Source organism: Polistes dominula, unplaced genomic scaffold, assembly GCF_049000335.1.
Source record: "Polistes dominula isolate Pdom_NZ unplaced genomic scaffold, Pdom_raw_medaka contig_49, whole genome shotgun sequence".
NCBI classification, from domain to species: Eukaryota; Metazoa; Arthropoda; class Insecta; order Hymenoptera; family Vespidae; genus Polistes; species Polistes dominula.
In genome coordinates this window covers 5,059,870-5,086,680 of record NW_028300914.1, presented here as the reverse complement: position 1 = coordinate 5,086,680, position 26,811 = coordinate 5,059,870, and the positions used below count along the sequence as shown (strand labels likewise).

Below are 26,811 nucleotides of genomic sequence, written 5' to 3'. Positions count from 1 at the left end.
TTTTTTAAAAAGAGAAACAGCTAAATGATTATAATTGTAACATTTCATACTTGTATCATAAATTATGTTATCAATGAGTGATAACATGTTTCGAATATTGTAAATAGTAAAAATTCTTAATTATTAATAGATGATAGTACATTCAAATATTATATTGTTTAGAGATTTCTATTTTATCGATACATGGTAACACGTTAATATATTGCGTTTATTATTTAAGTAGATAAATTATCAATTGTTTACAAACGAGTATTATAGACATTCTACGATTGTTATTAAATAATTTAATGAAATAAATTGCCTAAAATCAAGTAATAATTATTGAGAAATATAAAATAATAATTTAACAAAGATTTAAGAGATTATTTTATCATTGTACTTGTTTTAATCGGTAATAGTAGTAATCTGTAGTTTATATTCACAATTAACGTCGCTTTTTTCCCACAATTGTTATATTATTGAATGTAGAATAATCTATCAAGTAGATAGGAATCCTTACGATATTATTGATTGTCAGGATATCATTTTAACAAAATGATATCATTATATAAGATAACCTTGATATTGACTGAAAAGAAATCCGGCTCGATATAATCATTGTATGATATTTTTTTCCTGTTATTTTCCTTACCCATTAGTGCAATAAAAAAGTATATACATCTTTAACGTATACGCATACATAGATTTTATTTATACAATCTGTATAGCATCTATTTCGTCCTATTAACAGTTATTAACGTCGCGACGAGATTAAATGTTAACCTTGGAGTAGTTTATTCTGGTCGTATCGATCAAGGTATCATTTAATGCGTCATTTCGTATCAAAGTTGCAAAACAATGTTTTAAGATATCCCATTTCGTGTATACTAATTTATCATACATTCGATGATAATTGGCAGGTGTATTCTATATTGTCGTGTAAGTATTTACTTACATTAGATGTGGGATCGAGAAGGAACCGCGTAGAAAAAAGAAATCAATCCGAAATACCACGTCACGCCGTAGTGTGTATCAACATTGGAAAATCAATGGTAAGGGATGACGTAGTAGCAGTCCCGCCTCGCGATCATCCAATCGTCTTCCGTACCTTACACCCCACTCTTAGGCGCCGTCAAACACCTACCAACACGATCGCCCCCCTTACGTGCTCATTCTGTAGCAGACCGTCGAACCGATCGGACTCTGTTGACGTCGGACTATTTTGAAAAGGCTAACGCGCGAAATATACACATACACATATACACGCGTATCTATGCAGTTTTCCAGTCGGCTAAATAACAGTCAACAAAACAGCAATTTCTGATTAGAATCAGAAGAAGACAAAGAAGAGGAAGTAGAAGAGGAGGAGGAAGAAGAAGAAGAAGAAGAAAGGGAAGAAAAGACGGTGGCTCAGTTAGAACGATTTCTCTATTTGGAAAGGCTTGTCAACTGCGGTGTTGATTTACATCACCGATAAATAACGATCACCGGATCCGGCCAATCGACATCGAGACGAACGACACGCTTTCCCTATTTTTTAAGGAAGCAAAAGAAAGAAAAAAAAACGAAATAAAGACTTACTTTCGAAATCGACGTGTATTATACATGTATATTACGCGTCGTTGAGAAAGAGTCCTTTTTTGAGAATAACTGATTACGTTTACGTTTGATATCGTAATCGGTAATACTAAGGGGTGATTTTATTTGAAAATTAATTTAATATTTTCGATTAATCACCTCTGTTGTGTTCTTTATCCTTCAATCCAAAGGAAAGAGTTTCTTGAAATTCTTCTTTTTTCGGTATCAACAACAACTACATCTTTACCATCATCATCATCATCACTAACTACTACCATCATACTACCAGCGCTGTTACGGAGTTCTTGAAAAAACTCGTTTTGAACTTTCTAGAAGGCGCGTGGAGTTTCATTTGAAAGTCAGGGAAAGAAGAGAGAGAGAAAGGGAAAGAGATAAAATTTTATTGATAAAAAAGAAGAGAAAGATAGAGAGGAGGATAAAGGAAACAAGTTGTGGTAAAAAGAAATAAAAAGGAAGCTTGAATAAAACTTGATAAAAAAGAACTCGGCTCTGCTTGTATTATCGTAACAACAGAGATGGCGTTTATGATGCCGGTGATGAAAAATGAGTGGGACATTTATAAAACCAATCGAAACAGGAGATCCTCCGAATGTTCGAATCCTCGTGCCTGTCGCAGTAGAAAGGTGAGTTATTTACAAAAAAAAAAAAATTATAATTAACATTCATTATATCAAATTTAAATTTTCTCCAAAAATATAAATATTCATTAAATAACATTCGAAGCAATGAAAAGAGATATACACCTGGTTTCAAAATCAATATGTAAATTTAAAGTAAACTCTTGAGCCTAACATAACATTTTTCTTTTGAAAGAAGAGAATTTACTTTTATTTAACAGAAAAAATGATACAAGTTTTTTTTCTAATCGAGGCTTAAAACTTTTGAACTCACTATCGTAAATACAAAATATAAATTTTAATTATGCAAAATTTGAATTTATCAAAGAAAAATTGTAATTATTAAAAGAAATATATTTTTGTTTAATATTTGGAATAGTAAGAAAGGATACAGGTGGTTTAACACTAGATATACCATCATTTTCAGTATAACTATTTCTATTACATTAGTCAAAATGACTGGTGTATAAAAACAATGCTTTTTAAGGCTTCCAGTCTTTGTTTACTCTTAAAAAAATAACAAAAAATGTTTAACAATAATAATTTTAATAGATAAAGGGATTTATAGACATTTTTATATAACAAAACGCTTAATTATTTGCAAAAAAACAAATGTTACATGAAGTCGAAATTTTGAATTAAAATGGCCCGATCAGTCAAAATGACTGGTCTGGTATATCTAGTGTTAAAAATTAGTATGATATATATATATATATATATACTATAAAATAGAGAGCAAGAGAAAGGGAGAGTCGACTCAATTACATGTATCACATGTATGTATTTGTGTACTTTAATATCTTCCTCACAATGAGTGAGAGAGACATATAATACGTACGCACATTTCTTATTAGTCATTAGTTTATTTAAATCTTACGTTGGTTGTGTGGTTAGCAGCGTGAATAAACGATCAATTTCCTTTTCTTGTATTGTTTCTATTTCTTCTGTTTCTTTTTATTTTACGGGAGAAAAGAAAATATTGAGACAATACAAGTATACGTATATGTTCTGCTGTTGTGTGTGTGTGTTTGTGTCCTGCTATTTTGCGCGTCACGATATTGCGCAATAGCCTCCTCAAATATCTCGTTAGGCTTCATCGTTTATTGTACTCAATTCTTTCTATCCAAAGTAACATTTTTATATAGAAGTGGGATTATGTCTTCTTAAGTTTACTAACAAATTTACAAAAGAAATTCTTTTTTAAGAATAAGAATTACTGAAAATAAACAAATTGTTAGAATAGTGCCTTTCCAAGGTTCTGTATTGCGTACATCCCCAGTTGTATACACCCCAAACTTCTTACAAGAATTATATTGATTTTCTTAAAAAAATAGATTTAAAAAAAATAATTATACAGAAAGTCAGAAATAATGGTAACTTTGTGTATACAACTTATTACATACATACGGTTTTATGCATCTAAATTTTTGAAGGGAATTGTTTGAACTTTAAAAAAAAATATTACAAACAAAATTCTTATAAGAATCGAGATGTACTTTTGTAACCGTGTGTATGAAAGATTATACACCGATTAGTTACATACACCGGTTGTATGGATCATAACTTTTTATGATGGTTATCATCCGAACTTCCTTACAAAAAATTCCAATAATAAAGTCTACTTGATGATCGAGAACCACTGGAGATGTTCCTATAGAAGATCCCGTAGCATACCCATGTTACTTTACACACAAGTGGTATGTTGTATCGAGACCAACGACGACGGCCTTGCGCACGCGAGACGTATGGTAAAAGGAGGGAAGTGTTACTTGCGCATGGTTGGTGAATCTAATAGTCTCGCATAACCTTGCACTCTCTTGCGAGTGCGTGGTCACGGGCGTCAATGTGTTTTCTCTCTCTCTCTCTCTCTCTCTTCTTATTTCGTTCTCTCTTGCTCTCTTTTTAAATGTACGTTCGTTTTTATATTTTGTTATCTCACCAAATATTGTTACTTAACATCGTTCCTACTCGAGATCGTTATCTTATCTTCTAACGTATTATGATGAAAATACACAACCCTATTGAATGAACAGAATAACGTTCATCATCATCAGAATACCTTCATTTCTAATTTAAATAGATGGATTTCCGTAAGCAAATTTGTATTAGGGGTAGTGTAAATCAATTTGTGTAATTATATAATAGCAATAATAGATATAACTATTGGGATCGGTATGAATACTTGTATCAATTTAATAATTGTAATTATTATAAATATTCAAATAAAATAAGGGTATAGTTTGGAAACTTTCGACTAATGTGTAATACTAGTAAATTAGTTTTATAAAATAATAGTAATAAAAACATTACAAATAATTATAAGAAAGAATGAAAAAGGAAAACAAAAAGAATGTTCGTTGTATGTTTATTGTTGCAGGTATCGGAATGTTCGAAATCGGCAGGACCGTCCTTGTCGACGTCACCAGGTTCGGATTTTCTAACCTCACCAGCCCATCGATCTGTATCCTTGACTTCTCGACATTTCTCTCGAGCATCATCAAGAGCGTCTCAGAGCTCGCTTCAGAGCCCAAGCAAAAGTACCGGCTCCTCTCCCCCAAAAACCGGTAGTTCGAATTCCCTCAACAAGTTTCACATTTGTCTCGTTGACAAACTTAAAAGAAGCTTGAAAAAAGGAGACGACGATGAGGAAGATCAAAGAAACTTATCATGAAACAGTCCCGGGGTTTCGAGGCGGACACACGGTCCCGTTTCGAAACCGATCGAAATCCGTCGAACTTCGGCACCAGTCGCGACAATTGAACCGAATAGCGGTGTGGTGGCGCGATCATGTCCGGATCAACCTTCGGCGTTGTAGTAAATCTCTAATAAATGAGGAAAGAGATGGGAAACGAATGAAACAACTTACCCCACCAAACCAATCAACCAACCAAACTACCAACCAATCGACAACCAACCGATCAAACAACCAACCAACGGGATGATCAAACTGGATTGACCAGCTAAGAGAAAAATATTCAAAATGGCGAATATGAAGAGAAATCAGAATGATCATTAAATCAATGGGGATTTGAATATCTTATAAATTCGATTAAACAACGACCTTGAAAGTTTAACAACACATGATGATAATGATGATGATGATGATGATGATGATGACATTTGCTTGCTACAAGGCAATCTAAATTCTTTCTCTTTTTCGTTTCCCTTTGAAAAATTATTCTTTCCTTTAATAAACGTTCGAAGATTTATGATTAACGGGAGATTTCTATTTTCAATGAAATCATATACTATACGTTTATATGAAAAGAAGAAAACCAACAAATGCCAGCCACACCACCCACTTTCCCCTTCTCAAAATGTTATTATCATCGATGGAAGGTTCTGTTATCGATTTATTGTGCTTGATAACGATTGAGAAAGGATCTTTTTAAGATCGTCTATGAAATATGCAGCTTCGTATTCGAGGCTAACGAACGAAGAAGAAGAAGCAGAAGTAGAAGTAGAAATAGAATTTGAAGTAGAAGAAGAACAAAAAGAAGAAGAAGAGGAAGAAGAAAAAGGAAGCTACTTGCTGTTATGTATGCAGTTTTCGATGCATCTTCTTCCGATGCATTCAGACGACTAGGATCGAGGTCAGTGCCAATCCCAAGACGACGCTTCGCCAATTTAGCGAAAATAATTTTATTATCCTTTTCCCTTTTTTTTTTCTTTTCACCCCCACCTCTCCGTGATCCTCTTTCTAATCATTTTTCTTTTTTCTTTCCGTGATATTTTTTTTTCTTGTCTACAAAAATAGTCAAATCTTTTTTTCTTCTTTTTACTGAATTAATTAATTAAAACAAAAGAAAATAATGAAATTAATATAAGAATGAAAATGATTATATATATATTTTTTTTAGAATCTTTTTTTTAATTAATTATATTTTAAGCTTGTTTGATTATTTTTTTTAAAACAAACAAAAAGTTCCTTCTTGTAATTAAGTACTTAAGATGTTTTTGACAAAGTACGTGTTCGAATATAACAAATGGTCATCATTTTTATTTTACTTTTTTTTTTCTCAAATTTGAGACAAACTGAGGAGTATCGATTTTAAGATCGAAGAGAAGAGTTTTTTTTATATCTTCCTCGAAGTAAGGGATTTAATTAATTGGACAGAAAGAAAAAAGAAATATGGTCATGGCGAAGTTCTTCTAATTGATGCGAATGAATTACACGTAATATGAATTATGCGTAAAATATGCGTTTGAATTAAAAAAAGAGGAAGAATTTTGTTCAATAAGCGTGCCGATTTAGAGCCTATTTCCGATATGACGTAAGCGTGCCTCATGCGTATGAAAATCAGGATTAGGTTTAAGAAATGATCCACTTATACGTTCATTTTGATTTCTTTCTTATCAAATTTGTATCCTGCTGTTTTGTTTTTCTTCAAATTGTTGATTACATCGTTTTTTTTTCTTTTTTTCCAAATTACAAAATTTGAACAAGAGAAAATAATCTACTCGGTGTAAAAATTGTAGAATATTTTTCTCTACAATCGTAAAATACATTTTATGATTTATACAGAAGTGGATTATGAAAAGAAAAAGTTATTAAATAATTTTAATAAATTTTTTTTCAGATTAAAATTTGTTTAACTTTTAGTAATCGTAAAGCTTTTAATCCACTTTCTGTATATTTAATTTTTTTTTAATCAATATGCCCTTTTTTCATTTATTTTTTATTTTTCTTTTTTAAATAAGTGGATCATTGTTAAAAGAACGGAACGAAGTTGCAAAATAAAGTAAACTTAATGCTAATTATGGCTTTTATTAGGAAAAAAAAAGAAATAAAAAAAAAAATAGGAGAAGAGAATATTTTTCATATAAAAGACGCGTTCGTCGCGTCGAGTTCGACGTAAACGTTGCACACAAAACACACGAATCAGAAAGAGTTGTTAAAAAAGAAAAGGAGCGAAGGAAGGGAAAAAAGGGTTGGAGAGGGGGTGAAGAGGAGAAATAGATTTTTCTTTTTTTCCTCCTTTCCCCTAATTCCCCTCTCTTCCGTTATCTTTGAATTTAACTCTTCCGAGAGTGGACCATCCTCGAATTCGTTGACTTTCGATTTTATTTCGAGAAATAATAGAAAAAGATGAAGACGACAAAATAAAACTTAATATTAATAAATATTTAAATAAATAATTGAGACGAGTAGTAGCGTCGATCACCAAAGTTTTTGAAAGACTCTCGTTAAATTAAAAAGTAGAAATTTAATTGAAAAAAAAGTGAACGTGTCGCGTTTCGTTGATTATTTGCTTTCTTCTTTTTTTTATTTGTTTCTCTCTCTCTCTCTCTCTCTCTCTCTTTCTCTCTTTCTCTTGTTTTTTCATATACAAATACATATATAAATATATATAGAATAAACCAAAAATGTTTTTAATTATTTAAAAAAATTCATTATTATTTTTTCATTTTTATTGAAACTTTCGTAAAATCTTGTTATTCAAATCATAAAATTGAACTATTAATCCTTAATTAAAAAAATATAAACGTCTCGAGAAAGAGAGATGATAATAATTAATTTAATAAATTATTTAAAAACATTTTTGGATAAATTCTCTTGTGTATGTTATATTAAATTATCTATATATTAATCGGCGAGAATTATAGAAATGTTTAATTATTTAATAATGTTACCTATATATAATTACGCTAATTTTTGTTCTTTCAAGATAATATAAAGAAAAATACGAAACTTCGACCGTCGCAAAAAAACAAAAAACAAATCAAATTCGGATGCAGAACGACGTTTATCGACGACCTCTTAGGAATTTTATTTTTATGACATATATTTACATAAAATAATGAAAGTATATAATTCTATTTTTTTTTTTTCGGTAAAATCTAAAGTATCTTTTTTCTTTCTTTTTAAACATATCGTACATGCGACACACACACACACACACAACACACGTAAACAAACAAATGATTATTAGAACATTTAAATTATTAGAACATTTAAAAAAGAAAAATGATTATCGATCATCGTTAAATCGATAAACATTAATCCTAGTGTCTATCGTTTTAATAGTTGTGTCTGCTGTGTGATTATTACTTTTATTTTCCTTTTTTTTCCAGTATAAAAGATCGTACGATAAGAAAACGCACGTTAAAATACAACGTCGTTGAACGTGAAACGAGATGGATTGTCCGTCGAGGGAACGGTCGAAGTCTTCTGCGTCCATTTCCGCTTTTCTTCTTCGAGAAAAGTGTCTTATTATTTGTTTAAACAATATATCAAAATAATACACAAGTTTATTATTTTAATAATATCGTGCTATATGTTATTTTTTCTTCTTCTATTCTTTCTTTATCTTTTCACATCTTTTGAGCATTTCTTTTTTTCACGAATTAATTTATTAATTAATTACACGTTGAATGATTGAAACAACAACAATAGCAACAACAATAACAACAACAATAATAATAATAATAATAAATAATAATATTATTAATAATAATAATAATAAAAATAAAAAAAACTTAAGATATTGGGAGCGATGAAATGATACCGCGTGTAACTCTGTGATAACGTAAGCTATAAGGCATAGAATTATTTTGCAACGATAAATGGAGATTAGAAGAAGAGAGAGAAAGTATGGAATAGTTGATTAACAAGTTAACACCTTGTCTGTCACATTAATTTGATACCTAACATCGGTCACCGATGACCCACGTGGCTCTCATTGATAAGAACGAACACTGTGTCACGGTGTCATAAGTGACAACTGGCAGTCAATGTGTTAAAATCTATTTGAAAATATATAAGGAAGACTAATTTCAATAATCAAAAAATAAATCAATTCGATTTTTTTTTTTATTTCATATTACAAATTTTCATGATCTTCTAATCAATCGAAAAAAATTAATATATTCTTTTGATTGTTTTAATTTTGAACGTTTAATTTGGAAGAAAATAAATTTTGAAATGAAAATCAAATTGATCAAAGTGATATTTTCGATCCTTTGATATTCGACATAAATCAAATCAATCTAATTGATTAAAATAGTTTCTATACATTTTCAATCCTTTGATATTTAAAAATATTACATAGAATAAAACTGTTGTGAACATTTTCTATTTACATGTTCATATCATTCGATCAAAGAGTATTTTTGATCCTTTGAAAATTCAACTTAAATCGAACGTTTTACATCAAAGTGATTCCACATTCTTGATCATACTCGATATTTTAAAATAATCAAGTAAAACAACATATAATAGTTTATGCTAAGTGAATTATTTTTTAATATTTTTAAAAATAAAACTTAACTAAAAATTTCATTTTTATATTTAAAGTTTAAACAATATTTCTCACCTTTTCCTTTTTTCCCGAAAAATACGTATAGAAACATTTGCAATAATAAATAAATAAATAAACAATAAATGAAAAGATCATGGAATTTTCATGTAGGAGAATAAATAATAATAATAATAATAATAATAATAAAAAATACAAAGAATCATTTTTCATATCTATATCTATCTCTCTCTCTCAAATCTATCTCTGTCATTCTCTTTTTTCGGCCCAAATTAAAAAACAAAATAAAAAAGAAGAAAAATGAAAAGAAATACAAAAAAAAACAGAAAAAAATGACTTATAATAAATAAACGAGGGTTTATAGAGTGTCGTCATAATATATTATATATATACATATAAATATATATAAATATACTTATAAAATAGTCACAAGATAAATGTAATCGTGCGGAAAATTTTGAAAATTTGATCCAAGTCGTCGTCGTCCTGCATGTTTGCTCCTGAATGTGAACAAAAAAATTACGTAAAGATCGGATAATTATGATTAGTAAATGAAAAGAAAAGATAAAATCGAAGATGGAAGAAAAAACAAAATAATAAAATGGTTTTGACAAATTGATAAGAAAATGAAGTAAAAGGAAAATGGGAAAGATCGTATTAGAGTTGTATTCAAAAAAAAAAAAAAAAAGAAATAAAACAAAACGAAATAATTTCCAAAAGTTGCCGCTTCGTGTAAGACTGCTTTAGAGATATAACAAAACAAAAATATATATATTTATATCTTGTATTATATATATATGTATATAAATATATAATACAAGATGATTACGAGATGAATAATAAAAAAAAATATAGTCGTATAAATATATATATATATATGAAGATTATTTAGAATATCAGAAAATGATATGTGCAGCTGTTGCGACGAAGAGCTGGTATCGAGATGTGAACAAAACTTTTCAATTATTCTCCAATTATCTTTGTCCGTATGTGTGTGTCTAACAAAATTCAAATTCAATCAAATTCATACAATCGTCTCGATAATCTTCGTCGAAATAATATTCGTACTGATTAGGAAAAGAGAAATGAAAATTAAACAGAAACAAAATTAAACAAAAACAACAACAACAACAACAACAAAATCTAATATAATAATAGTATTTAATAAAACTTAGAAATTATAGTCGAACGACGAGACATGTATTATAAACGTTCTATTTATTGAACGGCGGCCTCGGATTATAGAAGAAAAAGTGGATTGAGCTTTATTTCCTTTTGATCATTTTCATTTTTTATTATCCGTCCTTGCTTTGTGGTATACGTTTCTATATTTTTATTAATAATATAGAAAAATAATCAAATATAAATCGGTTTAAGAAAATTATTCATCTTAAATAGTGAGAAATTAGTATTGTTACGTAATTCTGATATATATGTATATATTTTACATTTTTATTAGAAAATAATAATTTTAATTGTGTTTAATAAATACAAATAAATAAATTGTTTTTTTTTTTTATTGCTCGATCAACATTTTTATTCTATGATCGCAATGCTCGCGCGATCGTAATATAATAACATTAATATTATTAATAATAATTATAATAATAATAATATAATAATAATAATAATAACAATAATAATTATAATAATAAACATATGGTCGAATATACAGAGATATACATATGTACGTTAAACAATAATTTATTATTCGATGCTTTGATCGACTATCTTTTATAATAATTACTATTTAATATTTAATGGATTATAAGTTGGATATTTTTTATTCGGGACATTTTGAGCGGATTTTTAGCGCATGGTTGAGGAGATTGTTTGTTCTATTACGAGATGATCTATAAATTTATCATCAATATATAAACAAAAAATGTAATAATAATAATTATTATTATTTTTAAATATTTCGCGTTTATTAATAAACGCGCATTATTTTATAAAAAGAACTTGACAATACAACGCGCGTTCTCTTTCATCTTTTTTTCATTATTTTTTATTCGTAGAGTGAAAAAAAATTAGGTCGGGGACTTTAAATCGATTATTTACGCTCCTTTTGTTAAAAAGCGCAAAAAAGGGTAAAGAGAAAAAGAAGAAAGAGATTTTTTAATTCCGACGAATATAAAAATAGAATCCAGTGTTCTGAAATAAACTTGATCATGTATATTTATCTTTGTTTATCGTTACTCGAAGGACACATTTTCTCCTCATCCATAGCGATTGAATGTCACTGCCAAAAGCCCAGGATTTTAAACACAAAGCGAGATAGTGCAAAATAAACTATGTTTATATGCGTATGCGGCGAAGCTGATTTATTATAAACAAAGAAAAAATTATAGCGAAATTACAACACTCGCGTTATAATATATCAGATATATTGTTCCTTATAATTTATTTTATTTTTATTTTTCATTTCTTAATTTCTATAGATTTAATTTTAATTCTCTCTATATATACATACATATATTTTTCGTTTCAATTTAACCCGTAAAGCTCGGCTCCATTTGGAATGTTGGTGAAATGAGAAAAAAAAAAAGAAAGGGAATACTTCGTGGCTAGAGAGTTTCCATTTTTATCGATTGAAATTTATTTATTTGATATTTATTTATTTATTTATCTATTTGAGTGTGGGTTGAACATTTTTTTGAAAATCTTTCAACGTATTTTAAAAATTCATTTTTTTCTTTTTTTTATTGAAACCTTTTTATAAAATAACTCTTTGCGAAAATTGTAAAACTATTTCAGCTTGAAAAATTTTCAAGGATTAATAATTGACATTTTAAAATTACTCAGAGAGGATTTTTTAATTTTATTTATAACATTTATCGCCCACTATTAATAAATTCGTTTAAAACTAATTGACGAATTATATTGTTTGAACTTTACTACAAAAACTTTATTATTATTACTCGTTACAATATAATTATATTTAAACAAATTATAAAAAGTTATTGCGTGTATAATAAGTTATACGTATATGAATAATTTCTCTTTAAAAAGAATTTTTTTTTTTTTACTCGTTACATCGATCTTCGTCAATGCGCTGCGAAAAAATTCCTAAGACTTGTTCGTAAATTATTATTATTATATTGTTCGATAGTGAGATACAGAGAATTATTAATTGAAATGTTATGTTAATTATGATTAGTGAGAAAAGAGAAATAGAAATAATAATAAAGTGAGAGGGTAGGAGTTTGTGCTTTTAGGAAGCAAGAACAACGAACAACTTGAAGATGAAACGAAACGCTTTGATATTTTTCAGTAATAATCGTGTTATTATTACTGAAATAAAAATGATTTAAGTGTATTAATAAACGCTTACTATTTATCATCTGTGAATTTTTTATTATGGTTAGACGATGAGTGAATGGACGAGCCTACGGGTGCACATTCCACGTGTATTAGTTATATATGTGTATATATATATATATATAACATATGTAGCTTATAGATATTATATGTATATTATAAAAAAATAAAAAAATAAATGAATAATTTGTTAGCGTTTGATATAAGGAATTCTCATACGAAATAATATTAAAAACACGAAAATAATATATTGAAAGTTTCGAAGCTTGCGAGACAGACTTCAGTTTTTCATTAATTATTATTATTATGTATCGTAATTTTTATGTCACGTTCAATAAATGAGTTTTAAACAAATCCTCTCCTTTTTCTTTTCTATTTCCTATATTTAATTTTCATCATTACCGGTTAATACGTAAATGGATGCGTGGGTGAATTACGTAACATTTAATACCACACTTTCTCGTTAATTAATAATATTTCGTTATATAATTATATTTGAATGTGAATGAGTTACTAAAATAGTTCTTACGTTTGTATTTTCAATGAAAAGAACGATAATAAAAGGTAAAGCATTTATTATATTATTAGTATAATTATACATAAACAAAAGTAGAAATAATAAAAGCGTACGCATGTTGTATTTTTAATCACTTAACATTTGCATATAAATTTGTTTTTCTTCAATGTGTTAAAGTTTTCGATACTAAAATTAGATATTCATTAAATAATCAAGTATAATATAAATTAATATATAATTTTTTTTAACGTATATTATTGAAAAGTGAAATATAACATTTGCATATAAATTTGTTTTTCTTCAATGTGTTAAAGTTTTTGATACTAAACTTAGCAATTCATTAAATAATCAAGTATAATATAAATTAATATATAATTTTTTTAAATATATTATTGAAAAGTGAGATAATGAAAGAAATTATTGTTACAATTAAATTCTATTTATTAATATGTTTATATCAAATCATTTGTCAAACGTGATAAAAATATATTTTTTGAAAGTAGATAATAATGAAATTATGATCAAGAAAATATAATTATAGTAACAACGTTTCTCATGAAGTGTAGATTGAAATGAAAGATCTATCGGAAGTGAAGGCAAACACGAGGGAAGAATAAAACGTAGGAAGGATATATCTTCGTCGGACTATGTCCGGAGAAAAAAAACAGTGTCAATGTACTTAGAGTCGGTCAAACGTTATATACTAGATTATACGTAGGTATACATAACAAAAAAATTATATATACATGGTGTAACTAAACAATTCATCATTAATTCAACGATTCAGTTGTTAAACCCTTAAAACTAAAATCAAGTCTTACCATTTTATCATTTAATATTTGCAATGTACAAAAATTTATATCTTTAAATAAATTTAAGGAATAATAATTAATTGATAAAATTGCTTAAGCAATTTTTAGCACACCCTGTATATGGGAAATACAATTAGAAAGGATAGACATTCCTGAAAGAAATTTTTGCTCAACTTTCAATCCCATCCAACACAATCGAAGCTCATTTCGAAGATTATCGACGTTTTATTTCATACTATCAAACTCATAGAAATATATATAAATATACACACAAACACATATACGTATATATAAAATCATTAACCGTAGGAATTGAATAATGCGCGTGGCTGAATCCTTCTGGAAGTTTTTACTTCTTCAATGTGAAGTTAGAACAATTGTTGTTCTCCTATCTTTTAAGGATAACTCACATAAAACAAAGTCATGCAAATATAAATTATTCATACGAAAAAAATAGGGAAAGCGAAAGATAATAAGATATATATATTATTCATAAAAACATTAAATGTAGTCGTTAATTCATCTATATCAGAAATACGATAGTAATGTATGACTCGTTCAAAATCCAATACGATTAAATTCGGAAAATGAAAATGAAAAAAATCAATGTTTTTTTAATACATCTGTTTTGAATAATTAATCATTTATTAATTTGATTGGATAAGTATAATATAAAGTCTTTATTGTCCAACCAAAAAATAAAACAAAATACGTAGATGATGTTCAAATAAAAACGCAATTGGTACAATCAATTGTGTCATTTTAAAAACCTTAGGATTTTAATCTATTGTGATAAGTTGAAAAAATAAATGCGTAGTATTAATCCTATAATAATTAAAAACAATATTATATAATATTTTTTATCTTTATCTCAAATTCATTAAAAAAAATATGGGGACTTATCCGAAATGGCTTTTGAACTAGTCATATAATAATAATAACAAAAAATATGCACATATATATCGTTTATCGATAATCCAACGAAACGTGTCACGAGTTGTTATAGGTTTTCGTTCGTCGTTGGCTTTGTGGCGTCGTTTCGTCGACGACAATATGCGTCGTGCAATTCTGGACGATGTCGACAACGACGAACTCGACAAAGCAGTTAAACCAAACTACGACGTATAACGGGTTCAACTTATGTTAGCGGTCTTTCTAAGAATAATTCTTATTTTTGTTTGTTTTTATATACATATACATATATAGATATCCGATTAGCAATATGTTTTGATATCTGATTGATAGATTAGACCGGGTTATTGGTAATTTTATTGATTCAGTCTGTTAAACCGATTTTTTTAATCAAAATTTAAAGATATAATAATATTGATTATTATTTCTTAGTATTGATTTTATATTCAATTATAGAATTGTTTTATTGGGGTATCTAATTAGGTTTTATATTTGGGTTAGTTTTTTTTTTAAATATTAATACAGTGATATTATAATAAGGCTTTCTACGATTTTATTAATTTCAAATGAAATTAGATTATAAATACCATCAGGAAAAATATAATAATTGTATTTTTATGTGATCGTTAATTTGACCAATTTTATGATGAAATTAAAAAATATTGTGTGGTTATTATTTTGTATTTTTTTTTTTAATATTAATGCAATGATATTATAAAAACACTTTCTACGATTTTATTAATTTCAAATGAATTTAAATTAGATATCATTAGGGAAAATATAATAATTAGATTTTTATGTGATCGTTAATTTGATCAATTTTATGATGGAATTTAGAAATATTATGGCTATTATTTTGTAGCATTCATTTTATAATTATAATTTATATTTTGCTTTTTATTAATTACATTTAAAATTTGAAAAATGTTATAATAAAGAAGTAATGGCGTTTTGATCGAATCGTTAGTCTGACGGATTTCAGATTTTATGTTTAAATTACAATAATGATGAACATTATTCTTTCAATATGCAAACTTGTGGTTTTTAATTTCGATTGATTAAATTATTAGCATATCATAGATCATTTTTTTAATTTACAATGAATTTAAAGTAAAGAAGAATTCTTTTAATAATATAAAATAAATGTGCGTACATTCGTCAATTCAATTTGATTTCTGATTTCATACTTAAATACGTGTTTTTTTTTAGTAATTTATCTTGACTTTGATTGATGTGACGATAATAAAAACCACATGTTAATTTGCTCATTAATTCGACACATGTCAAATTTTACAATTTCAATTGAAGTTATCGTTAATACTATTTTTTTAAACAAATTTATCTTGACTTGGATTGATTTAATGGTATAAATTTATTACCCTTAATCATTATTGATTTAAACTTAGACGTATTGATATTTAAACAAAAGTGAAACGCAATTTAACTAACAGCAAGTAAAAATTCTTTATTTTTTTTATTACCATTCAATTCTAATGTTTCCTATTTCGTTTGATGATTCTATTAAAAAAGAATTCAACGTTACAAATTATCTTCTGATATATATACATAACCTGTTTCCTAGTATGATAGCAGTCAGATTGAACATAACCTATATTTGGAAATGAAATCGCAAGGTTAGAATCATTCTTTGTAGTAGAAAACAATGTTATTTTTAATTTTCCAGATAAAAGAACAGATCGAAGTATTATTTATAATATTTTTTCGACGCAATTTGAAAATTTTACGGTTATAATTTTCGATAATGCAAATATCATTTAATCCGTAAATTTGATTGTGAGTTAAAAATAGAAAATGTTTCGATTAAAACGAAGGACACAGTTAATTAACATTTTAAAGAATTCCCGAATTAAATGTGTGAATGATTACGCCAATGAATGTAGCCAATGAAAATTTCCTTTAGTGTAATAGTTTCGTATGTAATTGTAAATGAACACTTCTTTTTCTTGTTTTTTATTTTTTTTTTAATTTTCCGGATAAAATGAAAGATTAAAATATAGTATCCTTGACAATTTTAGCAAGGAATGTGCGAATGGTTACGCCAATGGTTAACTCGAATGGAAATTTCCGTTAGTGCAGAGGCCTCGTATGTAAGTCGACGGTGTGTCACCGTCTTCTCGTTGGTCGGTCGGTCATTAGGCGAAAATTGCAATGACACTGCGAGAAGACACGAATGAGAGTGTAAGTTCTTTCGTAATCGTTATTATATCGGATTTTTTTTTCTCTCGATGTATCTATTTAAAATAGATTTCATTTTAAATCACAAGTAACTATAAATTATTTATAACATGATAGAAAAGAAAAAATAACCCGTTGATAAAATCAAAATTAATTTCATTTTATTATTTTTATTTTTTTGGTAATTTTTAGAGTTTAATTTTAAAGAAATTTTGTAAACACGCATACGTGGTTATAAACATATGCATGTACATTTTTATAATTACATATTATACATGATACTTGAATATGCAGGATATGTGATTAATTTTGTTGCATTAGTTTTAGTAGAATAATAATAATAATAATAATAATAATAATAATAATAATAATAATAATAATAATAATAATGATAATAACAAATAAGCACTGAAATTTATCTTAAGAATTTTTGTTACCTCGGTGTCTCGGGTGGTAATAATATCTCATGACTTGTTTTGCCAAGAAACCGAGGTCGTAAGCTTACCAATGATGAGCTTCATAAAAATCTCGACAAAAATGTCTTCATGAACATTTTTATACTTGCATATAATTCTCTTTTTAGATAGTTCCTAAATAAATTTTAAACACGCGAGATTATTTTGATGACACTTTTATAATTTGATGAAAACTTATTCAATGGTAATTATATTTCGTATATTGAGTATGTTAATAATTTTAAAAATCGTTTAGATCATTTATATTTAAATTCAATTCTGCAACATTCTTTCATACGTGTATATATATATATGTGTGGGGGGATAGAGGGTTAAGGGGAGGAAGGAGTAATATTTATATGTTTCTGTAAAGTCGTCGACACTTACGAGTTAAGATCGTCGAAATATTTTGGAAGAGACAAATAAGAAAATAGGAAAAGTGTCTTTGAACTTTCCACGTGTATGCATGTTAAGTAGAATTTATTTGTATATGTGTGTGTGTGTCTTATGCTTCTTTCATCTCTTCGTCTCTTTAAAATATACACAACGTTGTACGATTAAGACGACTGTTGATGATGACTTTTTTTATAAGTTTGAGTGAATCTCTCATAACAGAGAATATTTACTGTTACATGTATAATACTTAAATATGAATATGTGTGTGTGTGTGTGTGTGTGTGCGTGTATATATATATTTTGAAGTTAAGGTCTACGGTGTTTCGAAAAGGAATTCAGGTCGATGGACTTTCTGGCTGGTTTAGAATAAAATTTGCTATTTCTGATTTGATTGAAATTATTTTTTGGAATCATTATAAATTATGAATAATAATTAATTATTTATTTATAATATTTAAAATATAATAATATTTAATTTAATTTTATAATTAAATAATAATTAAATAAATTTATAATTTTGTTATTAGTTTAATTTAAAATAAATAATATTTAAAATTATGCAATTACATAAGAGATACGTTGGTATAAAAATTTTGCAATATTCAATTTTGGTACGTCTAACAACAAAAGATATATCAACAAATATATCATAGTTAATAAATTTATAATAATAAGTATATATATAAAATATATTTAATAATTTTCTATTAATAACAATTATAAAATATATAATCATGTTAATGAATTACGAGACCGTGTTTACATATTTTTGGTTTTCTCAGAATTTTATTACAAAAGAAAGTAACTTAAAAAATATTTCAACAAAATAATAGATTATTGACGCGTAATAATTGTTAAATATTACTCATACGATGTAGATGTTGATTCATTGAAAGTAATCTACTGTTATTGTTATAAAAAATATATGAAGGAATGTTATCGTCATTTAACAGATTATAATGTAATATTTTTAATATTTGCGTAGTTGGTTTATCTATCGTACGATCGATGATCCATAATTAATGTGAGCTCATGAAAGTTGGTCTGTAATCTTATCGTGAGAATGCGTACACTTGGAAATAATCAGTGATATTGTATTCAGAGACACATCCAATTATTATGAACTAAATTGTTTATTTATAAAAATCTTTTATATATATATATATATTTTTTTTTAAATACTTTTAAGCGTTTAAATAAAATTGTAAGGGTGCCTATATATAAAGTGGATTAAATCTAATTGTACAACATAAAATGGTATTACGTGTCATATTATTAAATAGCGTTATTTATTATTTCATATTTAGATTTAAACTTCAACCATTGGGAAAAAGGATGTTTTTAATAAATTACAGTATTTCGTTTTATAAACACATAAATAATCATTTTCTTAAGAACAAATAAATGTCCTTAATCTTGTAATGAATTACTGGATCATGGTTGAAATATCGTAGGTTACAATTGTATAAAGTTTTACAAATATTCGAAGTAAACGGATCTGGATATTATCCTTGTAAAATTCTAACGATGACATTTAACAAACAGTCATATTTATTAAGAATTCTTTTTTCTACGAAATATCAATATGAGTCATTGAAAATCATTGCATCAAAGATAAAATCGGAAATATCTATTCTTACAATATAATCCTATTGATATAGATCATTTTTTATCTATATCAATGAAATGATAATACTATCGTAATGTTTCATAAAGTTACGCAAGAAAATCTAAGGATTACGAGATCTATCGCGTTATTGAAATTGTTAGATTGTAAATTCAAGTTCATATTATTATTTAACTGTTTTTCATAAGAACAATAATAAAAATTATCTCGTGTGAAATGATATATTAATTTCTTTATTTTTTTTTGTTAGAAAATTATTTTAAACAAACACATTATTATTTTAAATCTATAATTAATGATATATAAACAATATTAAATTTTGTATCCATTAATAAAAATTTAATTTATTAATAATAATTAAATTATTATTTGGAAATAATTGTTTACGCGAGATATTTTCCTGAAATCGTAAATCGATGAAGGATAATGTTTAAAAGTAATTAAAAATATTTCAAGAGGAAAATAATACTGCACAACTTGTATACAATCGAATAGATAAAAATAGATGAAAAATTTTCCATTCTTGTAATGATCCGTGTAACTCATGTAAGTCATCAGAGATTACGACTTTCTCTCTTTTCCTCTTTTTCCTACCTTGGATAATGTTATTCTATTTTTCTCTCCCTCTCTCTCTCTCTCTCTCCTTTTTTATCTTTCACATACACATGTATAACCATATATATATGTATACGCATATGTGAACGTTTCATTGTAATATGCATAATAAGCTACGAGAGATTATACATATTTTTTTATAGACGTTATCGTTGAACTTTATTACCAGTAGGTTGTTTATTACAACTGTCAATTTATCAGGAAAATGGTAAAAATCATTTTGTTATGCTGCTTTTAATAACGATAATTATTATTAATATTGAATGTGATTTATTCGTAGAAAATGAGAAAACAAAAATATTCATTTAATTCAATGCAAATTTAATATCAATAATTTACGAATTGTTCACGTTTGTTTGAGAAATATTTCAAACTTTATAAATAATTTCATGATTTAATAAACATAGTTTTTCATAGTTCGTGAAATGTAATTTTAAATCGAGCAGAATAAAGAAAAGATAACGAGTTTGAAGAGTAAGATGAAAATATTTAAAATTAATCTTATTATTTACTACGTATAATATAATAATATAATAAAAGTATTTTTATTGTGGATAATTTTCTATTAAAACTTTGCTAACCACAAATACGAGAAGGAAGCATGCAATAAATGAACAATCTTGAAAATCTTGAAGTCTTCAACTCTCGACAAGGAAAATTTGCATGCGTTAATAACACGTTCTTTGAAATTACACGTGCGTCAGTTAATCCTCTTTACGAACACGCGCGAATTTGCATTTAATTAAAGACTCATGGTATCGGCTATTCACGTGTTAGTTTAACGTACGTGTTTTGTTATCAAAAAACGTTCGACTATTCCTTGAAATAGATCATTTAATTAAATATATCAAAAATCTCGTAATATTTTGAATATAAAACAAAAATAAAAATATTTTTAGCTACAATAAATTATATTAGAATTCATGTAAATTAGAATATGTAATGTAAAACATGTAAAAAATAGAATTATGTAATTTAAATCTTTTGACAGATATTTTTTGATCTTAAATATAATTTTTCAAAATAAGATATTACTTATATAATCGTTTGGAATCTAAGAAATAAATAATGTAGTATTGATGAGAATGATTTTTGAGATCATATTTTATCTAAAAATATTATTTAATTAATTAATAAATTTAGCAAATTAATAGTTTTAGTATGTCTTAAAAAATGTTTGATGAAATTAAAACAAAAAGAGAAGCAGTATTTTAATGATTGATGATGATTTATCGGTATTATTTTTAGCAATGCAAATAATGAAAATACAAATTTATACACATGTTAGTCTTTGATTTACATAGTATAATACGTGATTTTACGTCACAGTAAATGTTGTCAGATTTAAACATAGACGAAGTCTTCGTCGCATGACGAAAATGAATTCTTTTTTGTCTTTTTTTTTCTTTACTCTGCCAATATCGTCTCTTTTATTTTTCATCTGACAGCGATAATAAGATCTATCAATCTGGCTCTTTTTATAAACTTGAATAAATATGAAAGTGAGCAAATAAGAACGGAAAGAGAAAAAAATAAATAAAAAAGGATATTTTCCAATATTATTCAACCTTTTTTTCCAAATGATTTAACAATAAAAAATTTATTTGATGTATATTTTAATCTTAGTTACCTTTTAATACAGATCTTATGCATCATCTTACGTTTGGCTTAATCAAAGATTTGATCGTGATTTTCACGCCTTGGACACATGTTAGTGTTGCAATAACTATTTTCTAACGTAGAAAGAGACACAGATGAAAATAAAGAAAGAAAGAGAGAAAGAGAGAGAGAGAAATACATGTAAAATGACATTCGGTAGCCAATAAAATTGAATTATAAAACTATTTCAAAATAAATTTTAATATGTTTGATAGAAATATTGTAAATACCTGTGTAATATTAATGTGTATGTGTGCGTAATTTAATCGCACGTGAATTCACACCAACAAATCTAAATAATACGAGAAAGAAACGTGTGTATTATTTGTGTGTGTACGTGTATTTTATTTACATATGAATTTACATTTTTAAATTGTAAAAATAACATTTCTAGTATGTGTACATGTGTATTTTGATCACGTATGAATTTACACTGACAAATCTAAGTAATATGAGCAAGAAACGAGACAAACCTATATAGAAAACTTTTCTTAGGAAAAATGAGCCAATTTCTGAGTATTTGGATGGCACAGATACAAAATGTTGAATTAGTCACAATTCAATTATATTTTTAGATAAGGGATGAACGTTATTTTAATATTTTGAATAAAGAATATAATGCAAGGGTGTGGAAAAGTTCGATCAATTTATCGACACCACGCTTGAGAAAACGTGGGCGAACGATTTTATCGAAATTTTATTATTTATATATCTTATCTATCGATGTATAACATTTTATATAAATATTTAAAATAAAAAGTTCATTTAATATGCAAATTGTCTTCAATGTAAATTTTGTGCACATTTGTGAATTAACTTACGATACAAATTGTAATAGGTAAAATTAATGTAAGTGTGTAATTTATTCGCAACCATTCACGCATTTACAACAATTTTGTCAAATCAAATTTCGAATGAAAACATTTTCTACTATTTTAAAGTTTTTTTTTTAATCGCTCAATATTATGCTACAAATTGATAATTACTTGCTTAAAACAATCTCGTTATTTTTTTTCTTATATGCATTATAAATATCTTGAATATTTAATAGAAATTGTTAAAACACCTGATTTAAAATGGTACACGTGACAGGGAGCCCATTCATATATACTCTTCACTTTCTAATGTTGCAAAATAAATATAAAAATGTTCACATATATATAGTTTAATTTAACAATTATTTTATTTATATTATTTTATTTTTATATTTTATATTTGAATTATATTTATTATATTAAAATATATATATACATATAAATAATATATATATATAAAATAACATGTGTACTCAAGTTTGTAGTAAGAACAACAAACAGATTTAAAATAAGTTATTTTTGGGGAATAACCAATAGTATAAAAGAGGATCGTGCTAACAATAAAAATCTAAGGCGCCTTAGATTCGCTTAACGCGACGTTTATTGTCTCGGAAACGTTTCTATGTTGCACGTCCGAAGTAGTTATAGTTGCCAAGTCGTCTGTATTCTATTCAGTATGATCGAAGAAAGGTAGTTTAGGTATATAATCTTCGGGGATTCTTCTTTCAAGGTCACTAACTATTATCTGCCAAATCACGTGCATCCTTTTACATGCATATTTTATTCCATAAATTTATATTAAAATACTTTAACACATGATTTTTTGTTTAATTTATTTATTCTAAGAGATGTAGTTTACATAGAAATGAATAAATATTTATCTTAATCAATCAAGAACCGGAAATACCAAGAAGAATATGTGGGTTTGTTTGAATTTAAATCTAATGTGTCAGAATTTGCAAGCTTAAAATAACTCGAGGAAGTGCTAAAGTCTCATGAATCCTTTTTCATCGTCTTTCTAATGTCACGGACACCAATGTCTACTATTACTACTACTACTATTACTACAATTACTATACAAAAGAATTCCAAATAAGAATTATTTCTGCTGGTCATCCGGATGCTACCAACTGTTAATGGTTCTTATAGTCCATTGTTGAGAATCACGTTATGGACTAATGCCAATGAGACTAGTGTGTTCCTTTCTACGGGGAATTAAGATCTTTAAATAAGTCTACCGATGTAAATTTAGATTGTACTTTAAGTGATGATACTTCTCTGATCGTTCGAATGGTATTTTATTTTCTTTTTCTTCTTCTTCTTCTTCTTCACCTATGTCAATTAGTTAGCTAATTTATTTTCCATCGTACAATTTTAAAACGTAAAACTTTGTTTGTTTTTCCTATTGCATTCTTTTTCTAGATCGGTTATCCCATGTGTTGTGGTTAATGCAATTGTTTACTTTTTTAATGTAACAAATTTAAGTATTAATGATAAATAGGTTTGACAATAAATGAATGTTTGATTTTTAGAATTTGTTTTTTTTTGCTTTAGGATTGGTCATCCTTATGAATACCTGATCTACGTCGTAGTACAATTGATGCACTACGAAATTGAGGGATGCACCGATGGAGAGAGAGAGCTTCTCCAACCAACTGAAATCAATACTATGTTGGCCTACTACGTCATGACCTTCTTTCACTTGTTAAATCTATTTGTTCGTTTATTTCATTGAATACGTTCTTACTACGTTCTTCTGCAAACATATTTTATTTTTACATTATTTTCTTCATTTTATTATCAATCGATCTATTTTTAATGTCCCTATAAATCCTATACAAATAGACACACGTATTTATATGTCTCTTTAGAAATTATTATGAATTGATTTACGCATCTTTGATTATTTTAAATAATATTTTTATATTTATTTTTTTTTGTTCTTATCTAAATTTAACATATACGTATATATTGTTTGTGTTTGTACATGCGATTTATAAGGATGATCTCGACTCTTTTGACACGTGACCTTTTACATTAATAAACAAAACGTAGATCGAAATAAATCCAATCATATATTTTGTAATTTTTCAAATACTATCTAATAACCTCAGGCAAAAATATAATTCGTAGGATAAATAATAAAATGATTAAAAAAGTAATATTAGATCGAAAATGTATTAAAATAAATCAAAAAAATATATTCATCTTCAGTCGTTTCTACTATGTTAATACAATTAAACGAATTGTAAATTTGAATAAGATTATTCGTCAGACGTAACGATAAAAAATTATTATAAAAATGAATTCATTTTATATGTGAGACATACAAAATAAATGAAATATAATTTGTTTCTCCCGTTATTTTTTGTCATTTTACTAATTACATAATGAATTGTTTTAATGAATTTTTTGTTTGTTTTTATATTCGATTTAAAAAAAAAAAGTAGACCATTTTCGTAATCAACACTGCGATCTCTTTTTGTTTTAAATTGAATTAAGGTGCGTTGTCACGTAACTGATATAAATCAAATTCTAAATTCTAAATTTAATCTTTATGAAAGTTCTTAGGTTCGTAGCATCGTAGAAGGTCTCGTTTAAATTTGAACCCCATGCCCTTTCTCTTTCTTTCTCTTGTTCTCTTTTGTAGGTTCGCCGAACCTGACCTAAAACGCGTGTCTACGGTTGCGAGACTGTAAACAAACTGCGAGAATCGTTACGAAACCTCATTGCATGGCACGCGTTGTGATACGATTAACATCATGTTTCTTTTCTCGATATTTTATCGTTCAGATAATAAAAAAAAAAAACAAAAACAGAGAGAGAAAGAGAAAGAACAATTTTTATCAAGCCAACGGAAATTTCTTAATCCCAAGTTTTCTAATCAGTCAAGAATCATGATAAATGATTCACTAAAATACGCAATAATTATTACATATATCTTATTCTTATCGATTTATATTAATTTATGATTCATGTTAATTGAAAAATTATTATTAATGATGATTTATTGTTTAATGAATCATAAATACATTGAATTATCTTATTCTTATCGATCGATATGAAATTATTAATAGAAATATTTTGATTAATAATAAAATCTCGTCTAATGATTTATATAATATAAATTATATAAGGCAACAAAAATATTTTATTTTAATTCATTTATATGAGAGATTTTTTTAATAATAATTATAAACAATTGTTAATACTTTTCTAGTCTGTTTATATTAGGTTATTATTTTATAATAGAATAAGTTTATAATTGCTTAGACAAAATATACGAATTAAATAATAAATTAAAATTAATTAAGAATATATTATTATAATAAATTATTATTATAAACTCTGCAACAAATTTATGTAATTTTTTAAAGTGTATTTAATTTTGTTTAATATAATATATTGTAATAATATTAAAATTTAATAAAATATAATGCATTTTATTTATACAAATGTATAATATATACATAATTGAATATGTAAAATATTTGTATTCGTATACATAGTTGTATATGTATAATAGATACATATAATATGTATGCACAAGTTTTATTCCATTGTATATTAACAAGATGACTAAAAAAAGGTGCTAAGTCACCTTTCAATTATCGTTTAGCAATTAATATCACCAGCGTACATTTCCAAAGGTGTATATCACGTATTGCATTAGCAATTAATAAGCAGTATAACAACAAAGAGATAACTAATTGGAAGATCGAAAAAATAAATAAATAAATAAATAAAAAAGAAAAAAAAGAAAGAATAAGAAAGTAACTTGCAAAAGGAATTCGTCTGATCGGATTAGACAAGAAAGTACGTTGCATTTGGTGATAGGGATTCTTCGAGAACATTGTATGAGAACTTTATCGAACTGGTGAAGCTTACAAGTACACATCGTTATCGATTAGCTTTTCCTACTCTATATAGATATTGTACATATATACATACACATATACACAGTTGTATTGTCAGATATTTTACGATATTTTAAATAATTGAAATAATAAAAATGAACATATTAGAGCAATT

General features: G+C 26.5%; 1 protein-coding gene across 3 annotated transcripts; it reads left to right on the top strand.

Moving 5' to 3' along the window:
• The first annotated feature begins 1,143 nt into the window (after positions 1-1,143).
• On the top strand, positions 1,144-25,595 carry LOC107065009 (uncharacterized). Of its 3 annotated transcripts, none has more exons than XR_016179025.1 (3): positions 1,144-2,201; positions 4,573-5,788; positions 24,334-25,595. XR_016179025.1 is itself a non-coding variant. In XM_089179811.1 (2 exons), the coding sequence occupies exons 1-2, from the start codon at positions 2,094-2,096 to the stop codon at positions 4,864-4,866; spliced, it is 402 nt and encodes a 133-aa protein (XP_089035937.1). In that variant the 5' UTR covers positions 1,144-2,093; the 3' UTR covers positions 4,867-13,129. The 3 variants fall into 3 exon arrangements, 1 of the variants encoding a protein (XP_089035937.1); XR_016179024.1 differs by lacking the exon at positions 24,334-25,595 and adding an exon at positions 8,271-13,129; XM_089179811.1 differs by lacking the exon at positions 24,334-25,595 and having other exon boundaries at positions 4,573-13,129.
• Positions 25,596-26,811: the final 1,216 nt, after the last annotated feature.

What these genes read in the sequence shown, in the direction of transcription:
- LOC107065009 (XM_089179811.1), top strand. Translation starts at nt 2,094, where the DNA reads ATGGCGTTTATGATGCCGGTGATGAAAAATGAGTGGGACATTTATAAA. An exon ending in GTGCCTGTCGCAGTAGAAAG is followed by an intron (nt 2,202 to 4,572) that starts GTGAGTTATTTA and finishes TTATTGTTGCAG; the next exon opens with GTATCGGAATGTTCGAAATC.